We start from the raw sequence: 22485 nt of genomic DNA, 5'->3' as shown, positions 1-22485 counted from the left end.
CATCTGAATTTTGATCACAAGATCATGGAGATGCTTCAAAGGTCATCACTGTGAAAAACAGTGGCAAGTCACGTACAGTGCCCTTGTAATGTTGAACTGTCGCTAAATGAACTGTTGTTAAGTCGAGCATTACCTGTATTACACTAGGAACTGTTTTCATGATTGACCGGGAGCAGTTTATAAAATTCAACTGTTTCCATTTGTAGGGTCATCATATCTGGGTGTTGTTTTTTAGGACACATTCCCAAGTATGTGATGAAGTGTTGATTGACTCTGGATGAAGACTATATCTGTATAACAGCTATTAATTATTTCATTTCTTTGCACAAAATTTTATTTCCTTGGCATTTCCTGGCCAATTCTGGCTATTGCACTGAAACACACTGAACCACGTGTACGCATCAAACATGTGTACATCCCCACTCAAAGTTCTCCGGATTCCGTCTAGTCTGTCCATTGCCATGTGGATATTTTACGGAACAGGTAAATTCCCTACCTGCTCGCCCAGTTTCCCCAGCCCGTGCGGCTACAGCAGCAGGAATAGGGGGAGATGGGGAGAAGGAGAGACAGTAACACATGAAGAAAAAAAAACCAATTATGAAGATAATAATAATTGAAAAAGAAATGGAAGTTGAGAGGAAAATAAAGAGAATTATGCACAATGAGCATAATGAAATAAAAGGAAAAAAAAAACCATGTCCAATATAAGGATTTTATAAACTATACATTTTATTATTTAAAGATCTAGAAACGAAAATAAGATGGAAGTGCCATTTTAATAGAGCAACAGGAGAGGCAGACATATGTAGACTTACCAATTTTTAACAAACAAAAGTTCAGCAATTTAAGAGACATTATAAATACTATTGAGGGCCTTGTGTGAAACTCTACTTTTCAGATGAAACGGTGCCATACTATACCTTCACATTTTGATAATCGCCATTACATTTTTCAAAAGATTAAAATGAAATGGAACACTCCTTTGTTAAGCCTGAAAAGCACATCTGGGTGTACAGGAAGGAACAAGTCATCCATCTTGAAAGGAAGCTCAGCTCCTACTTTTCAATGGATAATTCTATCATGACCACCTGCCTTCCATCACACACAAGTTTGCCTCTATGAATGAAACGGAGCCAGGAAGTTCTCTGTTCCCCGAACTGAAGTATAAATTTGCTAAGAAATTTCATTTATAAGGATGCTTCTTCCTAAGGGCAAAAATGGTACACTCATATCCTTTGCTTCATTGTAAGGGAAGGCAGACTACTAGAGCATAAAATCAGCTCCATGGGGAGTCTGAGACTACTTTTATTGTAACAAAATCTTGCAAGTCTGATTGTGCTGTATCTCCTCCTCCTTCTCTTTATATGTCAGCAAATTAGGGAGGCATCTGCCTGAGACACTTCTAAATGTTATTGTCAGATTTGGGTTAATGTCAGGGTTCCAAGTAACATCTCTAACGAAAGAAGATTTCCTCAAAGTTCCATTTTATTAGAGATGTCATATTGGCACATCTGGAAAAACCCGAATCTGAAAACTTCCAGGTTTTCCCCACCCAAAAGGAAGTTCACATCCCTGCCCCAGCACCCACATGTCCATCACATGGTCCAATCAGGCACCGTCCCAACTGAAGATGTCTCCCAGTCACACCACTCCAGGTGCAAGATGTCCTTAACTCTCTGAGAAAAGAATGTTATTTAGAATAGGTATCACCCATACTCCATATAATCCCCCTTCCCATTTTCCCACAGTAGAAAATGTCCAATGTAAAAGACGGCTTCCAGGCATGACAAGTTATCTTGTTTTGAATTTTGGGGGTGGGTGGGTGGGCGCAATAGAGCCACTCTTGCAAGATCATCTCTCCACAATACATTTGCCATTCCTGCTTGTTGCAGTTCTACTATCCAAATCAATATATGTACAGCACAATCCTGCAATGTTTATTCAAGAATGGACTATATACAGGTAGCCCTCGACTTAGAATGGTTCATTTAGTGACCATTCAAAGTTACAGCGGCACTGAAAAAAGTGAGTCACAATCGTTTTTCACACGACTGTTGCATCATCCACATGGTCACATAATCAAAATTCAGATGCTTGGCAACTGACTCAAAAGTATGACAATTGCAGTGTCCCAAGGTCATGTGATCACATTTTCTGACCTTTTGACAAGTAAAGTCAAGGGGAAGGTGATTCACTTAACAACTGTGTTACTAACTTAACAACTACAGTGATTTACTCAACAACTATGGCAAGGAAGGTCATAAAACGGGGCAAAACCCAATAAATAACTTGCTTAGCAACAGAAATGTTGGGTTCAGGAGGTTGTATGCTGAGGGCTACCTGTAGATAAGATTGAATAATTTTCAAAGAAGGAAAATACCCGATTTCCCATCATACAAAGTTTTGCATTCAATAAAGATCTTTTTGCAGGAAGTTCCTGGATCTAAGTATCATTAAAACACAGTAGAACACAGGAAAGATATAGCTAATCTACCAGGAACTATTCAGATCAGGAAATAAACTTCTAAGATCTGATCCTTGTGGAAAAGATACACCTAGGAAATATTGTCTGTTGTTTTAGAATTTAAGTCAAATATTCAAAGACAAATATTATTTGAATATGCTAATAATCTGCAAATAGCAACATTCTCAGAATCGTGCATAAATAAAATTTGCTGCTTCTTGATCACAAGTAAATTCTATCTGAACAATTAAAATAAAGATCAAGTTAGCAAGTTTAAAATAAAGTTTTTAATAGGCAAAGAACTATAGACTTTTGTGAATGGTATCTACAAATATTGTATATCATCAAATCTTCGTATATCATCAAATCTTTTCTTAGATTATATATTTTACTGAGGACTGAAGTGTGATGGATTGGATCCAAAAATCAGCTGTATTTTGGTTCTACTGAAACTAATAAGGCAAATCAATCTGAATTCAAAATATTTTATTCAAAACAAAATAAATTTACTTTGCTTCATTTGAATCCAAGTCAGTAAATATATGTAAGGATGTAATGTTTTTAAAATCAAAATGAAAAATGATAGATAGGCAGGATATCTTTGCATGGATATCCATTAAGTTCTGCATATAAGATAGTAATCTAATTGTGAACAGCTGATGTAAACACATTTATTTAGGAAATGTACATTTGTCTGTTTTTAAAGCAGAGTTTAAAACAACTTTTGGAGGCTTACTTTCCTGAAATTTGAAAGTAAATGAATCTGGGAAAACCGCCTCTATTATCTCAACTTCTTAAAACATTAGTTCAACGTGGAACTAATGAACTCCTTCAGAGTAAGCATACTTTAGGATCTTCTAAATGTGGAATGGCTAATGTATACATTTTGAATGCACATCAGTGTGGAACAATCATTGTAATCTAGAACATTGTTCACAGCCAAGGCTTATGAACACTAGTGGGATTCAACCAGTATAACAACCGGTTTGCTGAGCGTGCGCTTTGTGCTCACAGGCACACGCCAAACACATGTTCCGTGCATGCGCAGTGCTTTTGAAAACAGCTCAAAAACTTACCTTCTACTGTAGCCCCAGTAAGTAAAATAGCTGAGGTGCGGACATCCCCTCTGCTGCGCCTATCAGCTAGGCTTCAAACAAAGGAAATATAGGACAGACTAGCGCAGAGATGGGTGGGCGGGGCCAACTGATCCCTGGAACTACCAATTCACCTGAACCGGTCTGAACCGGCTGAATCCCACTCCTGCTTATGATCTCTTGAGCAGTTTAGGCCATGATTAATACTCCTCAAAGAGACCAGAAGTTGCAAAGTTTCGGTTGAAAGCTTTAGTAAGTTATTACAGTTTGGGTACATTACCACAGAGTAGTGGAATTATTCAGTTGTATATTATTTCTACAAAAAAATTATACACTGTGCAATATTAATATTTCTGATGGAAAATGAATAGTATGTTATTTTCATACCTAAAACTCCTAAGCTTTAAAATGTTCAGGCCACTAACCAGCTAATAAAGCCAATTCATCTTAGCTGTCACTGATTTTCAAAGAAAGAAATTATTCTAACAATGACACAATAAATACCTAAACAAATACCAAGGTATGGTGGGAAACATCAAATTTGGCAGGTTTATAATTGACAAGCACCATAGCACAATCTCCTTTCTCACTAACAAATGAAAATCTTAACATACTATATCCACATTGTAAATGTTCTTTAGGAAGATGAATTAGTATAATATCTGTATGTATGTATGTATGTATGTATGTATGTATGTATGTATGTATGTATGTTGCTAATTTATAATATTCTTTACTGCATTTTATTTATCTTTTTTATGACCCACCCAAGTTGAAGATACCAGAAATTATCATGAAATTTGGAATGGGAATAAACTGTATGACTTAAGTAAGTCAGGCCATGTTTGTATCCTCGACCCATTTTGCAATGCTTTTGGTATTTTTCTGAGGCCAGCAGGCTTCTCTTCCATTTAGTATGTTGTCTTAGCAAAGCTACATCTTGGCAAGAAGGTATTGTGTGATCAGAATGGCCGCCTCTCTGGGAGATTTTATTACTGTTTTCTTTTATGTCCTGGGATCGGGGCACTAAGTTTTAGAACTGAATGCAATGCCATCTAACTTTATAGAAGAAAAGAAGTATGGAAAAGAAAATCTGGTTATGAAAGTCACAGGATTAAAAAATCTTAGAATGCATTCAGGGAAATAGTGTAAAATCTGGCCGATGGAAACATTTAAATGTCTGCTCACTTTACAATCCCCTCACCCTTGGCTAAATAAATATTTAGGGAATTATTGCCCAGTGGTTTGCGTATTTTTTATAAAAATCATATTATGCGAAGAAGGATCACAATCCAAGTGATATCTCCAAGTGATGTGACTATTGGAAACTGGAAACTAAAGTTACAAAGAAAAGAACTCCAACAGGTGACCAAAAGCTAATAGATATATTTATATATGTAAATACTAAGGAATTACTATTTTTTAAAAAATCCAAGTCATTCTTAATATGTGAAAATAAAATGAAATGGGAAGATAGAAACCATCAGAAAACAAAACTGGAATAGACAGCAGGAAAAGGTAATGTTTTCCCACCCAAATAAATTTTTATTTGAAATGGATGAGGTTCATCTCCATACAAACATGATACAAGCCTAATTTATAAGACTGTAATAATAAAATGTTTGTAAAGTTTATTACAGGAGGAGGAGGAGCTTCCGGCGATGGCAGTCGCCTCCTGAAGCTCCAGAATACCACGGAGCTCAGCGATGGGCAAAAAGGTTATTTCCGACCCTCATTTCCATCTGAGGGTCGGAAGTCAGTTAGCATGACCACCCTGGCCCATTTTCGATCCATTTGGGTCCGCTAGGGTGAATCAGAAGACTGATTGGACAAAGGACAAAGAGCGAACGATTTGTGGAATGGGGGAGAGAGACCGGCATCGGAAATGGCGGCGTGAGTGGAAATGGCAACGTTCGGAGCGTTTTGGAGCGTTGTGGAGCGTTTTGGAGAGAGTGCTTAGAAAGAGGAATTGTGAGGAGAGGCTGGAAGGAAAGAGGCTGAGGCTGGAAAGAGGCTGGTGAGCTGGACGTTTGTGACTGCGTTTTGGAGTGTTTTGGAACGTGAGGCTCGAAGGGAAGAGGCTGAACTTGAGGCTGGAGGCTGGAGCGTTTTGGAACGTGAGGCTGGAGGCTGGAGGCTGGAGCGTTTTGGAACGTGAGGCTGGAGGCTGGAGCGTTTTGGAACGTGAGGCTGGAAGGGAAGAGGCTGTCCCGCTGGTGAGGAAAGAGGTTGTGAGCTGGAAATGGCGACGTTTGTGACAGCCTTTTGGAGCGTTTTGGAACGTTTTGCAGAGAGCGACAGGTAGGAAGAAGGTGAGAACGGCTGGAAGGAGGAATGTGAGGTTGGAAGGAAAGAGACTGGTGAATGGGTGAACCGAGAGGATTGGAAGGAGCGAGCTGGTGAGCTGAGAGGTTTGGAAGGAGAGAAGGAGAGACTGGAAGGAAAGCGAGGAAAATGGAGAGAGAGGAAAAAGAAGGAGTTGGAAGGACACTGGAAGGTGAGAGGCTGGTTTCAACAGCAGCCGCAGAAAGAGCTGTCATGGATGCCAGTAACATCACTAGGACATTGGGACTATTTGGATTATACCCTAGACCATCTCTCCTCCACCCAGACCACCATTTGGTCATCTAAGAACTCTTTCGCCCCCTTTTTTTTCTATGACTGACCACTTACCATCTATAACATTTTGACCCCATCGTGTTTTTTAAGATTCTAAGATTAAGATTATTTATTCGAGGTTTGACCTGCTCCGCCTGCGGGAGACCCCCCTCTCGCAGGCATGGCCCTTGACGCTTGCAAGGGCCCGCCTTGATGACGGGTTTATAGACCCCGAGAGGTGGAAGAAACGGAGGCTCAGGGGTTTTTTAGTTAAATGTTTTTTAAAATCTTTTAGGGGTTTAGGGGTTGGGGGGGTGGGGGGGTCAGATCAGGAGCGATGACAGAGCCAGGTCACCAGGTGGGGTCACGAGCAGAAGGAGCGGAGAGGAGGAGGGGGGAGAGGATATCATTCCTATACAGGGCTCTTTGATTCCAACAGTCGTAGGGAGGGGCAGATACGAGGACAGATTAACTACTCACAGTCGGTTGGGAGACCGTGGGTGCTGGTTACACCCGGTCGCTTGTACCAACCCCCGCGTTCTAGGTGGTCAGGATCTGCAGGCCCAGGGCCTGAGGCTGTTGTTATGCAATGCGAGGTCCGTTGTCAATAAGGCCCCCCTCATTCATGATCTAATTTTGGAGGGGGAGCCGGACCTCGCGGGAATAACGGAAACCTGGTTGGGCCACGAGGGAGGTTTACCCCTCGTGGAAATGTGCCCACCAGGTTACCAAGCATTTCACCAGCCCCGGGCCCGGGGAAGGGGCGGTGGGGTAGCAGTGATTATCCGGGAGGACTTAGAGCCGAGGGAGTCCACTGTGCCACAGACGTCCGGATGTGAATCCCTTGTTGTGAAATGGGGCCCTGGGAGGCAGTTGGGCCTGCTGATAGTATACCTGGCTCCCCGCCATACATCAGCGACCCTGCCTGAGCTCCTCGAGCTGATCGCATCGGTGGCGGTTGAGACCCCCAAACTTCTAGTGATGGGGGATTTTAACCTGCCATCGGTGGGAGAAGCATCAGAGGGGGTTCGGGAGTTCATGGCTTCCATGATAGCCATGGACCTGACTCAAATGATTCAGGGCCCGACACACGAGGGAGGTCACACCTTGGACCTTGTTTTTGTCTCTGGCCAGTGGTTGAGTGATCTGGGAGGAGTGAATTTAACCATCACTCCTCTGTCATGGTCAGATCACTCACTCCTCCGACTTGACTTCCCTGGTGCTACCCCTCGCTGCGGGGAGGCGGAACCGGAAAACACTAGATGGTTCCGCCCCAGGCGCCTGATGGAACCAGATAGATTCCAGACGGAGCTTGGGCCACCTCCTGCAGCCCTGACCCGCCCTCGGGTAGAGGACCTGGTGGCCGCGTGGAATAATGCGACTACCGGGGCCTTGAACCGGGTGGCGCCTTTGCGGCCTCTCCGGCGGCAACGATCCACCCTGGCTCCTTGGTTTACCGAGGAGCTAAGGGTGATGAAGCGCCGCAAGAGATGCCTAGAGAGTCGTTGGAGATCCTCCCGATCCGAATTTGACCGAACACAGGTACGAGCCCATTTAAGGACGTACCTAGTGGCACTGAGAACGGCCAAACGCCAATATTGTGCCGCTCTCATTGCATCCGCAGAGAACCGCCCTGCCGCCCTGTTTCGGGTGTCCCGCTCCCTTCTGTTTCAGAGGCCGCGGGAGGCCCCTTTACAGGGTAGGGCAGAGGAATTTGGGAAATATCTGCAGGATAAAGTCGCTCAAATCCGGAAGGATTGGGTCCCCTTCAGTGGCCCAGTCGAGACGCCAGTGGTGAGTCTTGAGAAACCTTTTTGGGAGGAGTTTGACTTGGTTGTCATCGAGGATTTGGACAGATTGCGTGGACGACTGCGACCTACCACATGTTTACTGGACCCGTGTCCCTCCTGGCTTGTACTGGCATCCTGGGAGGTTACACGCGACTGGCTCCTGGGCCTAGTGAACGCTTCATTGGGTGAGGGGTCTCTTCCTGCCGCCTTGAAAGAGGCGGTGGTGAGACCCTTGCTCAAGAAGCCTTCCCTGGACCCTACGGAGCTGGCCAATTATCGTCCTGTCTCCAACCTTCCCTTTTTGGCGAAGGTTGTAGAGAGTGTGGTGGCTTCTCAGTTCCCACGACATCTGGAGGAGAATGATTATCTAGACCCACGCCAGTCCGGCTTTCGCCCCTGGCACAGTACAGAGATGGCCTTGGTCGCGTTGGTGGATGATCTCTGGAGGGCCAGAGATAGGGGTTAGACCTCTCGGCGGCTTTTGATACCATCGACCATGGTATCCTGTTGCACCGACTGGAGGGGTTGGGGGTCCGGGGCACCGTTTTGCGGTGGTTCGGCTCCTACCTCTCTGGCCGGACGCAACGTGTGTTGGCAGGGGAGCAGAGGTCGACCCTAAGCCCCCTTACCTGTGGGGTGCCACAGGGGTCGGTCCTCTCGCCACTCCTGTTCAACACATACATGAAGCCGCTGGGTGAGATCATCCGTGGTTTCGGGGTGGGATATCATCTGTACGCTGATGATACTCAGCTGTACATTTCCACCCCGAACCACCCCAACGAGGCCGTCGAAGTGATGTCCCGGTGTGTGGAAGCCGTACGGGTCTGGATGGATGACAACCGACTCAAGCTCAAACCTTCCAAGACGGAGTGGCTGTGGGTTCCGGCCCCCCGGTTCAACCAGTTAATCTCATCTCTGGCCATTGGGGGCATTCAACTCGCCCCCGTAGAGCGGGCGCGCAATTTGGGCGTCCTCCTGGATGCCAGGCTGTCCATGGATGACCATGTGACAGCCGTGGCCAGGGGGGCGTTCCACCAGGTTCGCCTAGTGCGCCAATTGCGCCCCCTATTGGACCGGGACGCCCTACGCACAGTCTCCCATGCGCTGGTGACGTCTCGCCTGGACTACTGTAACGCTCTCTACATGGGGCTTCCCTTGAAATGCACTCGGAGACTGCAGTTGGTCCAGAATGCGGCCGCGCGGGTGATTATGGGGAGTACTAAGAACTCCCATGTGACACCTCTCCTGCGCGAGCTGCACTGGCTTCCTGTGGTCTATCGGGTGTGTTTCAAGGTTTTGATTACGATCTTTAAAGCGCTCCATGGCTCAGGACCTAGTTACCTGCGGGATAGTATTCTGTCCCATACATCCCTACGACCCATCCGCTCGCACAGAGAGGGACTTCTCCAGGTGCCGTCCACCAGACAGTGCCATGGGGCGGCGCCTAGGAGCAGAGCCTTCTCTGTGGCGGGCCCAGCCCTGTGGAATGACCTCCCCCCGGATATTAGGACCACTACTGACCTCCGCTCCTTCCGTGTAAAGCTCAAGACCCACCTATTCCAAATAGCTGGCCTGGCTCAATCATAACTTCATAACGCTCCTGATGGGTTTTTTAATTCAGTAATTTTATTTAATGGGATTTTAAATTGTGTTTTTTAATTGTCTTTCACTTATGAGTCTACCTCCTCCATGCACATGTATATGTCTTTGTTCTTTATGTATGTATGTTTGTCTTTATCTGTATTTTATTTGTTTTGATTGTACGCCGCCCCGAGTCCTTCGGGAGAGGATTGCGGCTAATCAAATAAAATTATTATTATTATTATTACAGTACTGTGACTGCAAATAGCTTTTTACTCTCTAAAATAGGATTACAGGGAATCCTCAACTTATAACCATTCATTTAACATCAGTTTGAAGTAATGACAGGCTTGGAAAGGTTATTTTATGGCCTGTAAAGGTCTTCCGTTGCAAACTGTGCCCCCCCCCACAGTCATGTGACTCTGATTAGGGTGCTTGGCAGCCCTTTTGCATCAACCACCAATCGCCAGGAACCCCACTCTCATGTGATTGCCATTTACAATCTTCTGCAATCTACCAGCTCCCCCAGAAAGGCAATGGATAGCTGGCAGGGCAAGTTGCAAGCTGTTGCCTCCTGCCAACAAGACTCCATCTTATGTTGCGGGGGAGGGGGCACTCAGGGGGGACACTTAACTGAAAGAGCTCTCTACCAAAATCCAAGCACACAAAGAGTTGAAATCCTTTTGCAGAGAGCTCTTTTAGCCAGTCCCTCAAAATGAGAGGGAGCTAAAATTCAAGCAAGATTTTCAGCTCCCCTGAGTGGAAAGGCAGCATTGTAAGATAAGGAGGACTAAGAGCTCAGGTTTGGGGGAGACTCTGGAAAGTCTGGAACAGACAATGGCGACCGTTTCTCCACTCAGAAGCTGAAAGTCCTGCTTTCAAGATTTGCAGGCTGTCTACGACTGCCTTTCTATTCAACTTCTTGGATTTCATAGGGGGAATTGCTAGCTCCTTATTGGGGAGACACTCACAGGGGTGGGTTGCTACTGCTGGTTTGGCATGCTAAATTTTTTGCGCAAGCAAGCTCGCTTCGCTCGCACACCAAATGTATGCTCAGCGCTCGTGCATATTTACACCTAAAAAGGTCTGCACATGTGCAGAACGTTAGAAAAGGGGGGGGGGATTACATTTCTGCAACAGAGACACCCACCCAGAGAGCACTCTACAAGCCCCCTAAAGGCTATTCCTGCCTTTTTTTTGGGAAAAAAAGGTCCGTTTTTTGCTTGTTTTGGGGGGCCCCCACCACCCAGGAGCACTCTACAAGCCCCCTAAAGGCTATTCCTGCCTTTTGGGGGGGGGAAATGGGCCCGTTTTCGCAAAAACCGGGCTGTTTTGGGGAGTTTTGCAGAGTGCAAAAACTTTTTATTTTTAAATTCGCCTCTTCAAAACCTTGGTGCGTCTTAAAATCCGGTGCATATTATACTCCGAAAAATACAGTAACCATCTCAAGTGAAACCTGGTTGTTTTCCCTTAAGGAAGGGAAGGGACTGCTTTTACAATTTTTGCCAACAGGAGAGAGAGCGAGAGCCTTACCTGCAAACATATAGCCAAGTTAACTCTGCAGCCAAAGGATGTGCTGACAGCCCTGGGATGGAGGCCCAGATCTTTAAAAAGCTTTGAAAAAGATTGTGTCAGAGCTATTCGGGGTCGTTCTTCTGCCACAACCACACATGTCCGCACCCTTGATAAGTCCAGTCCCCTTGCCTGGAAACAAAGAACAAACTCAGGTCATCCCAAGGGTAGTGTTGACATTTGGACAGATGAAATAGCCAAGACATCAGAAGCAGAAATGAACTTTGGGTTACAAAACTAACTGTATTTTGGAATAAGTGGGGGCATAATAGAATAGAATAGAATAGAATAACAGAGTTGGAAGGGACCTTAGAGGACTTCTAGTCCAACCCCCTCTGCCTAAGTAGGAAACCCTACACCACTTCAGACAAATGCCTATCCAACATCTTCTTAAAGACTTCCAGTGTTGGGACATTCACAACTTCTGGAGGCAAGCTGTTCCACTGATTAATTGTTCTAACTGTCAGGAAGTTTCTCCTCAGTTCTAAGTTGCTTCCCTCCTTGATTAGTTTATGCTCATTGCTTCTTGTCCTGCCCTCAGGTGCCTTGGAGAATAGTTTGACTCTCTCTTCTTTGTGGCAGCCCCTGAGATATTGGAACACTGCTATCATGTCTCCCCTAGTCCTTCTTTTCATTAAACTAGACATACCCAATTCCTGCAACCGTTCTTCATATGTTTTAGTCTCCAGTTCCCTAATCATCTTTGCTGCTCATCGTAGCAAACATCATAGATGTTTTTGCCAAAGTTTCCAGGTTTCCCAACCTTGGCACTTTTAAAATATGTGTACTTCAACTCCCAGAATTCCCCAGGCAACACACTGGCTGTGGAATTCTGGGTATTGAAATTGACACGGTAGAGCATGCTGTTAGGAAATTCTGGGAGTTGTATTATTCCATATATCTTAAAGTTGTTACAGTCTCATCTACCTATAATTCTGCATTAGGGAGAATAGAGAGTGTTAATTGTTTTTAGTTTACCCCTTCTAAAAGCCACACAAATTTAATTCTTAAACTGTGAGCCTGTTTTGAGCAGATATAGGATGGGGCAATAATTATAATGCAACCTGTTAGCCATTTTGAACCCCGTTTGTTAGAGAAATGGGAGGAAAGGCTCAGCATGGCTTGAAAACCTTATTTGCAGCAAAATCTAAAGAGAGTCTTCAAGAGGAAAGTTGAAAGGGTGTGAGCTCACATACCAAGCTATGATTTAATTTTGACTAAATTCACATAAAGTGGAAAGTAGAATTCTACTTGCCTAGGTAAATGTGTACTTCAATCCTTGGTTCATAAAGGCAATTGTTTATCAACTATATATAGCAATTCCCCCTTTATTTATCAGTACAAATACAACACACACACACTATATATATATATATATATATATATATATATATATATATATATATATATATATATATATATATATATATATATATATATATATATATATACATACATACATACATACATACATACATACATACATACATACATACATACATATACATATACATATACATACCAGGGGTCGGCAACCTTAAACACTCAAAGAGACACAAAGGTCCTAACTGGAAGCCCACCGTTCAATTTTGGAGCTAACTGGAAGTCTGGTTTCCTCACCATAGAGTCTCCTCCTAGTGTGGCATCCTTTTTCCTCTACCTGTCCTAACTGAAAGTCAATTATGGAGTTGATAGGAAAACCCGCCCCTTGCTATAGAGTATCTTCCTAGCGCGGCCTGCTTCCCCTTCCCCCTAACCAGAAGCTCCTCTCAAAATTGTGGTGCTGACTGGCGACAGGGAGCCACAGCAGAGGGATGAAAGAGCCACATGTGGCTCCAGAGCCACAGGTTGATGATCTCTGATATATACAGTGATATCAAATGGGGAGAAGAAGCTCAGGCAACATAGGCTGTAGGGTGGGGGGAAGGAAGTGAACAAGGATTCCTCACCTTCAGAGATTCTGTTTGTGAACCAAGGCCCTTGGTGCAAAGCTCCATAACCGAGTAGGAACAAAAGGTATCTCTTACTTTGTACTGGCTCACAGCCAGAAGCCATAGAGCAGGTGTAGTTTCCAATTCTGAGGGGGGAATTAAAATAGACTGGTGTCCTGAATAAACGCTGTAAAGACACAAGGTTGGTTAATGCCATGACGAGAAATCTATCTTGAGACCAGAAGATGTCAAATTGAAAAGGAAATTATTTTTCCAAATTATGGAAGGAGACAGCTCTCCCTGACATCTTGTAGCTCAGGGTTGGACAATCTGAAGCTCTCCAGATGTTACTCAATTAGTTTCCAATTGCTCCATCAAGAATAGCCAATGGTCAGAGATCTTGTCTACTAAAGAAGTGCACCAATTATCAGAGGGCTACAGTTTCTCCATAGCTCGTAAATCTTAGAAATCAAAACAGTGGCAACAAATATATATTCCAGAGGAAAAAGTCAAACAAAATGAGCAAGCTTTAAATCAGTTTATGTGAAGAGAGACCCAGTGGTTGGAACTTTATTTTGCTTACATTAGATAGTTTTTCAATAGTAGCATGAAGATGGCAAGCTCCCTGTGATGAATTACTAGTGCTGTCAAGAATACTCCCTTGAGGAAATATTCTTTAGAAAGCAATCTTTAGAAGATTCTCCTTCTCTGGGATTTGAAACAAAACATGGATTGACTGAGCAAGTGGTTCAACCAACCAGACTGCTCACCTTGTGAAATGATTAACAAATAATGTTATAGGAATATAGGAATGCTAAGGATGGCAAGGAAAGTCCTTTGCATACAAAAGAACCCATCTTTGCTCACTGAGAAATGGCTTGGAAATATCTCGTCACTTCCTTTTTCTGAATGTCATCATATGCAATTCTGAGATTTCTAGATAGTTTGTAATTTAATTATTAATTGTATCTGATTCTGGTTGGCTTTTTAAGATCTAAACAGATAATGCTGCCTTCTAGATGGGATATTTGCATATACTGCATCCTTTTTTTGCAGAATGAGAGAACCTGAAGAGGGCTTTTAATACACTGAAAGAATCTCTTGGTCTTTGCAGAAATTCAGTTAAAGGCATCCTACAACAAACACACAATCTAGATTCTATTTGAAACATACCACTCTAGAGGGAATTCCTAATCTTGTTTTATTATTTTATGATTTTGTTTCCATGAATTGCTGTTTTTTAATTTGTTCTACATCCTTCCTTTTGGTGATATTTGCAGAAGTGCAGCGTTTAAAAAAATACAAATCCAGCTTTCAAACCATCTCATGTTATAAACTAATGCTTTCAGTAGAATTTAAATGTGAATGCTTCAATCATATTGCATATATGTTTGAAATCTACTCTGGCTAGCCTATGCTATTTTAAACACTGATTGTTGCACATACAACAATGGATGGCTTCACACATTCCACTTAAACAAAAGTGAACAATGCTACATTCAGTATGAGGTATGAACCAATTTTCTAACAAGGCAAGTTTATGTATAAAGGTAAAAGGTAAAAGTTCTCCTTGCACATATGTGCTAGTTGTTTCTGGCTCTAGGGGCGGTGTTCATCTCCGTTTCTATGCTAAAGAGCCAGCGCTGTCCAAAGACGTCTCCGTGGTCATGTGGCTGGCATGACTCAATGACAAAGGCGCACAAAACGCTGTTACTTTCCCACCGAAGGTGGTCCCTATTTTTCTACTTGAATTTTACCAGCTTTTGAACTGCTACGTTGGCAGAAGCTGGGACAAGTAATGGGAGCTCATTCCATTACACGGCTACAGGGATTTGAACTGCTGAACTGCCCACCTTCTGATCGACAAGCTCAGCGCTTTAGCCACTGAGCCACTGTGTCCTTTAAGTTTATGTATAACTTGATCTAAATGGATCTGGTTTATTAATAAAAGTTCACCTAGAACAGTACTAGCCTTTCCTAATTATGGAAGGCATAGAATCCACAGATTCAATATTTTCAATTTTGAGCAGAAACACCATTTTAGAAACCTGCCCAGATCAAAATGAAAATGATGGTCAAAGACCTAGATCTTCTGCATGAAAAGCAGTGCTCTCCCACCAGGTTAACAACCCTTATGTGGCTGTTGTTAGTTTTGCAAAATTATTTATCCAAAAGAAAATTTAACATTTTAGCTTAAAGACTATCCAGGCAGTTCACAAATTTACATATAAGTATGAATATTGGGCAATTAAAACAGTTCAGGTCCCACATAAAAGAAATAAAACTTGGACAAATTAAACAAAAGTCATGTCATGTGTTCCAGACTTCAGAATCAATACCAAACTGAACTGCTGCTAGAATAAGCATATTTAGAAAGGCTTTAAAAAATCTTCCCAAACCCCAAAACATGGCAGGAGGGGAAAAATGACAATACAATGAAGCCCAGCACTATGTCTTTGGCACAAACAGCTAAAAGGTTTAGAAAGACTAATGTCCATGAACTCACGTTGGCCTGACAATTGTTGTTCTGCCCAGAATGCATCAATCTTTGACAAACATTTCCAGGAAATCCTGCTGGAGTAGGTGGCCAATTGATAGGAATCTGGAGAAATTTTGATAGAGGTCTATTGCTCTGCTTTGCAAGGTTTCTTTTCATTATTATTTTATACCCTTCGGGACATAAAATAAAAACAAAAACAAAACTTTGCAAAACCATGCAATACAGCCATGACTTACCAATGGCCTGGCTCCATGCTCCAAGGGGTTTTCCTTAGTAGTTTGAAAGTCCCAGAATGCTGCATTCTGGGACATCACAATGGAGCAGGCCAGCACAACTTCATAGCATCTATAACAGGGATAAACAGATGGTTTTGCTGTATTATTATGTTTTATATATAGGTATAAATTTGGCTGCTTGTGCTCAGATTGCAAACCCTGGATAACTAGGGTTCAATCCTTTTTTACACTCCTGTAGCAGTGATTAATGGCAATGATACCAAACTGGAATAAAAACAATGTTGTCACAAACTGGCACCCTTTTTTAAAAAACACAATTTAAATTTACTTCAAATGTGTTTACATGATCAAGAACATCCTCAGAGAGCTTTTAAGAGAGCTGCCACTCTTGAAATAAGAGTTTATCAACCCTGTATTTGTTCTAACGCCTATGCAACAGAGTTGAGAATTCCGTTTCAAAATGTATGCTAAGAATCAGGTAGTCCTCAACTTATGACCACAATTTAACCCCAATTGTATGTTGCTAAGTGAGACATTTGTTAAGTGAATTTTGCATATCCCTTTTCTCTACATTAAAAGTTGGAAATGTAGTTTTTGAAATAAGATTCTTAGAATCTCTTAGCAGAAATGGTATTGGAGTTCTTTTTCAGGAAATGCTTTTGGAACAATACCTATAAACAAGTTCAGCAGGAAGCAAAAGGACATTTTGTGTTAAGTTTCCAATAGCTTAAAATATTTAGGAAAACTGGAAGAGGCAGATGAACTTAAATCCTGCACGTTAAGAGAAAATGGGTTGAAGGTTTTCTTCCCTTTCAGTGTCAAGATCACCTTACTAGCCTCCCCCTCTTTATATCCTTTTTCTAACAACGAATTACAGATTTTATTTCCCAATTTGGTATATGCCACACTCATGTAATGTTTCGGTAACCAAAGCAGCTTTATCCACAGGGAGAGATTAGAAAGTTTGGAGAAATGTCAAGAACTGTGCTGAAAAAAGAAGAAGTATGGGTGTGATATTCCATTAAAAGCACTCCAGTGAGAGTTAGTGGCAACATGGAATAGTATGAAATAAAAAAAAAGAATGGTTGTCTTAAACTCTGAAGAGGATTGTTTCACACAGCAATATTTTCTTGTATACCTAGCAAATTTACCCACTTGCACAAATATAATAAGATACCATGACTCCATTTAGCCTCTCTATTTTGCTTCTAGAACAGATAGGCTGGTCTTCAAACTTACATCTAACTTCACTCTTTGCTTTGATATGTCAATTGATCATTTTCCTGGGAGATGATTCACTGGATCTCTGCCTTGCGTACACATACACATAGAGTCTAGCAAGGGGTGAAATTCAGCAGGTTCTGGAGAACTGGTAGCGGAAATTTTGAGTAGTTTGGAGAACCGGCAAATACTACCTCTGTCTGGCCCCAGAGTGGGGTGGGAATAGAGATTTTGAAGTATCATTCCCCCAGGTGTGGGAATATGCTTCCCCTGCCATGCCTACCAAAGCATGCCCACAGAACCAGTAGTAAAAAAAAATTCAATTTCACCACTGGTCTAACAGTAATGTCCTGCCACTTCAAAAAAAAAAAAAAAGATACTTGACAGTTCCCATCAGGAAAACCTACCTACAGAGGCACCAAAGGACAAACCCCAGTCCACAATAGGGATCCAAACAAATTGCAACTTCTCTAGAAGGATAAAGTTCACACTGCAGCTTAATAGAACGACAAAAGGCACTAGTGGCTGCATGAGACATCTATAAGAAGAAGAAGAGAGAGAAAACATGAATCAAAATGATAAATAAACTATGCCATTCTATGGGGTTGCTTCTGAAGCACTGTCAGATCTTAAGTTAGTAACAGAATGAAAATAATCATCTCCCCCATCCCTTCTCTCCATACTCTCATTTCTATCTCTTTAGAAGCAAATCTTCACTGAATCTTTTCCATGTTATTAAGATGCACCGGCGCATAAGACGCACCAAGATTTCGAAGAGGTAAGTAAGAAAAAAATGTTTTTGCCCTCCCCGGCTCCCAGGAGCACTCTGCAGGCTTCAGCAGGACTGGGGGTGGCAAAAACACCCTCATTTTTGTGACAAACGGATGGATTACCGGCTTTTTCTACAAAAACCGGGGCATTTTTGCCTTCCCCCCAGCTCTGCTGAAGTCCGCAGAGTGCTGCTGGGGGCTGGGGGAAGGCAAAAATGCCTCTGTTTTTTACCCTTTTTTGCAAAAATAGAAGCATTTTTGCCTTCCCTCAGCCTGCTGTAGCCTGCAGAGTGCTTTTACGGAGCAGGGGGAAGGCAAAAACGCCTCAATTATTTGCAAAAATTGGATATGGGGGCAGGGCTTTGGGAGGCCAAAAATGGCTGTATTTGATGTATAAGACGCACCAACATTTCCATACTCTTTGGGGGGGGGGGGGAGAAAGGTGCATCTTATACTCCGAAAAATACGGTAAAATGTTTTCAAAGAAGAACTATCAATTAACGCGGCAAACGAAAAACAAACAGAAAAGTGACTCATTGTGGTTTTGATTTCTAGGTTATAATCCAGAACTGCTGGAAACTACATGAAACCCTGAAGAGGAGGGTAAAAATAGAAAGTGCTATAGATGGCAGGCATAGATCAGTAAAAGACCAAATGCTTAACATGAAAAAAAAGGTAAGGATCTCGTACTACTGTCAGTTAAAGAATGTTCTTACCACGTGAAAAAACCTCAAAAACTAGCTCTTGCTGTCTTGGTTTTATCCTAGGGTCACAATATTACCATATTTTTCGGAGTATAAGACACACTAGAGTATAAGATGCACCAAGATTTTGAAGAGGCAAATTTTTTTAAAAAAAGTTTTGCACTCTGCATACCTCCCCAAAACGGCCATTTTTTGCTAAAAGAGCCCGGGTTTTTTTTTTTTTTAAAAAAAAAAAAAGGGCATGAATAGCCTTTAGGAGGCTTGTTGAGTGCTCAGAGGGTGGGGGGACAAAAATGAACAAAAAACGGCCTGTTTTATGCCAAAAAAAGGGCATACGTAGCTTTTAGGAGGCTTTTATAGTGCTCCTGGGGGCTGGGGAGGGCAAAATTGAGCAAAAAACAGCCTGTTTTTTGTTCATTTCTACCCTCCCCAGCTCCCAGAAGCACTCTGAAAGCCTACTAAAGGCTATGCACAGCCATTTTGGTGAAGGGGCAGGGTTTCGGGAGGCAAAAAAATGCTGTATTGAATGTATAAGACACCTTCACATTTTCAGCCTCTTTTTTGAGGGAAAAAGGTGCGTCTTATACTTTGAAAAATATGGTGGGTATTGTACCTCCTGTGAAAATTACAGAAAAATAGACCACCACCCCTAAAAATAAAATAATAAATCATGGAAGCAGCAGTTAAGGAAAAATAAGTGATGCAGCGGTTTGAGTGCCGTACTGCCGGCTACCTCTGCTGATCACCAGCTACCAGAAATTTGGCAGATCAAATCTCACAAGGCTCAAGGTTGACACAGCCTTCCATCCTTCAGAGGTGGGTAAAATGAGGACCCAGAGTGTTGGGGGGTGATATGCTGACTCTGTACACCGCTTAGAGAGGGCTGTGAAGCACTGTGAAGCGGTATGTAAGTCTAAGTGCTATTGCTGTATTTTTTCTTGTTCTTCCCCTACACGTGTCTTATCCAGATGTAGATCTTCACTTATCCAGTGTGAGTGTGTAATTCTTACCTTCACCCCAGCTAACATTCCAGTTGTAGATACACTGAAATCGAGATAAGCTAGCATGTCAGGATTCGAAGGTTTGAAGATCTGAGGAGGCCGTTTCTTTGGCAAATCGTCTATGAAGAAAAAGAGAGATGCTTGTGACATTGTGAAAGATGCAAAAATTCGCAACAGAACGAAGATGTATAACAAAACAAATATACAACATACCTGTGTCTAATATAGGTGGCCACGTTCTGACATCCACTGCTGCCGCTGCCTCCCGAGACCGTAATAATTTACAAATTAATTGTGTTGTCATTAAACAAGCAGAACGACTCACCTGGGAATTTCAACAGAAAGAGAAAGAAGAGATTTAAATATCTACACTTTTTTTTTGTTTAATCATATCCCAATTTTGGAGACTGTATAGACAGGTTCTTGCAGTTTTCTTGCCAAAGTTTTTAGAAACAGTTTACCATTGCCTCCTTCCTAGGGTTGATAAAAGTGTGGCTGGATTAAGTTCCCCCAGGCGGCTTTGTGTCTAAGGCAGGACTAGACCTCACAGTTTTCCTGTTTCTACCCAGATGCTGTAACTATTACACACAACTGGCTGTTTGTTTCACATTACAAGTCAATATATTTCACTTTTTATAAAGTACATCTTCAGTTTAAAAAGAACACCTCACTACTCCAAATGTTTTCAAGTTAAGACGTACAATACAGATTCCTCCCACCCCCGCCAAAAAATTATGTGATGAGGTGGAATGCAGCCACTATATCAATAAAAGGAGAATATTTATAGCTCAGGATTGAAATGATGGATCCTTGGTGTTCTCTGAGCTTGCTTGCTTTTGCAGATGTTTCATTATCCAAACTAGGTAACGCCATCAATGCTAGCAGAGTGCTGTTTGTTTATATCCTGGTGTCTTGCCTGTCTGTGTCTTAGGGTGTTCTTAGGGATTCTTTGGTTGGGCTGTTTACTGATGGCTCTTCAGCAGTTTCTTGATTGGGGTATTTCTTATTTGATTGTTGGTCTGATGTTAACTTTGGAGTTAATCTATGCTGATCTGAGTGCTGATTACTGCTGGAGAAGTTCTGGAGTCTTTATGTTCTCTTTTGGGATGGTTGATTGTTTATTTTGCATAGCCTATAGATGTTGTTAATGTCTGTGTGTCTATTGATGGCTGATTTGTCAGAGTGCCAGGCTTCTAGAAATTCCCTGGCATTTTTGGATTTGACCTGGACTAGGATGGTCACAGTTTCCCAATTGTAACTATGGTTAAATCTATCTATACATTGTGCAGCCACTATACTTACTATATCCCACAAACCTAAAAGCAATTCCTCTATGGGCCCAAAAGTTTTAATTGTTAACCCTTGTTATGTCCTTGCTCTACCAAAATCTATTCCTCATTGCCCAGGGGGACACAAAATGCAACTCCAGGATGAAAAAGGCAATCTATGCATGTTCTAAGTTAATCATTATTAATGGCCCACTGACCTCCACAATCATCTTCACAGTGGGTAAGGTTGTTGCAATGTTTTGTGGATGGGGAGGCCGAACTGTTATTGGCACACAGCCAGCATATAAACATCCATAAAATGCAGCAATCAGATCTATGCCTGGATGGGACAAAAATAGGCATGACTGGTTAGCGAGGAAGAAAGCAAAATAAGAGTAATTTCTAAGAATACCTGTATAATTCCACCTTCCCTAAACTAATGCTGTTCAGATGTGTTGGGAATACAACCTAAATTGAAATGTATCTTCAATTTTATATCCACTTACCTAGAAGTAAGGATCACTGAACTCACTGGGCTAACATCTGAACAGACATGCATAAGATTGTGTTGTTAAAAGGAGAGAGAAAGAGAAAGAAAGACATGTACAGTTTACTTCTACTGAAATGATCTGAATTCATTTGGCTTTAGATGAGCAGATTTCTCATACAATTGTGAATTTCATTTAGCTGCTGGAGGCAGTTTCTCCAGCTCTCTCACTGAGTAAACCTGTACATGAAATTCAGCTCTTTATCCCTCGTGCTTATAAGATGGGGGGATCCTTTCTTCATTGTTCCATAGCAATTCTGCTTTGGAAGTCAGTGCATTTAAGCCACTACATATTCAACATAGGCTGAAGTTGTAGGCCAATGTTTCTCAACCTTGGGAACTTTATATATTTAATATAAATGGACTTCAAATCTTAGAATTTCCCACCCAGCACTGGGGAAGCATTGCTAGTTGGGGAATTATGGGAGTTGAAGTCCATATGTGTTAAGTTGTCAAGATTGATAAATATTGCTCTATACTGAATCAATTTTGGTTGAAATGAGTAACAACAAGAAGAAATAAAAAATGTTAGACACCCCCAAATCCAATTGAGAGCTATAAGAACTGGTCTAACAACCCATACACTGAAAGACAAACAGTGATGAAAGAGCAATGAGAAATTTTGGAGTATAATCCTACAAATTTACTGTATATAGCAACCAGAAAGACCTATACTTGAAGCAAAAATATTTGTACTCTTCAACCTTCCAACCAACCAACCAACCAACCAGTCAACCAACGAACCTTATTTATGCGTCAGTCAAGGATTTTATAGATAGAACAACATTGTTAGAGAATTGCAACTAAAGTATGCTTGTACAATTTACCTGGTGGGTAGACTAAAGCAACATGATCACCATCTTGCAAATGACCCCTTTCCATCAACATTACTGCTATCTTTTCAGCTCGTTTATGTAGCTGGACACAGGTGAGAGAATTTGCTATTGTCCCCTTCATTAAGGAAAAAAAAAGTAGAGACAAAGAAGAAAAAATTTAAATATGCAGCTTTTTATTCATTAACTGAGTTATTGACCTTAGCATCTGAAACTAGATTGGTGATATAAATGCCACATATTCATTTAATTTTAAGCTGGGGGGGGGGGGGAATCAAAGGAAGCAAAGCCTATATCTTGATTAGGTCAGTTGAAAGGTAGACTTTAGAGCTTTTTACCTGATTAACTATAAAGTGAACTATTTTCCCCCCCAGG

General features: G+C 42.0%; 1 protein-coding gene across 6 annotated transcripts in view; it reads right to left on the bottom strand.

Moving 5' to 3' along the window:
- Positions 1 to 22485, bottom strand: part of DIP2C (disco interacting protein 2 homolog C) — a 366720-nt gene that overhangs the window by 13915 nt on the left and 330320 nt on the right. For all 6 annotated transcript variants that reach the window (XM_081932268.1, XM_081932270.1, XM_081932269.1 and 3 more), the window contains 7 exons: positions 22105 to 22228; positions 20949 to 21070; positions 19676 to 19787; positions 19472 to 19581; positions 17395 to 17525; positions 13049 to 13217; positions 11061 to 11231 (listed from right to left, as the gene is read on the bottom strand). In XM_081932268.1, the coding sequence (XP_081788394.1) occupies positions 11061 to 11231; positions 13049 to 13217; positions 17395 to 17525; positions 19472 to 19581; positions 19676 to 19787; positions 20949 to 21070; positions 22105 to 22228 (939 nt within the window). The remainder of the gene's footprint in view (positions 1 to 11060; positions 11232 to 13048; positions 13218 to 17394; positions 17526 to 19471; positions 19582 to 19675; positions 19788 to 20948; positions 21071 to 22104; positions 22229 to 22485) is intronic.

The sequence above is a fragment of the Natrix helvetica genome (genome assembly GCF_964273705.1).
Source record: "Natrix helvetica genome assembly, chromosome: Z".
Classification (NCBI taxonomy): Eukaryota; Metazoa; Chordata; class Lepidosauria; order Squamata; family Natricidae; genus Natrix; species Natrix helvetica.
This window is presented reverse-complemented; position numbering and strand designations above follow the sequence as displayed.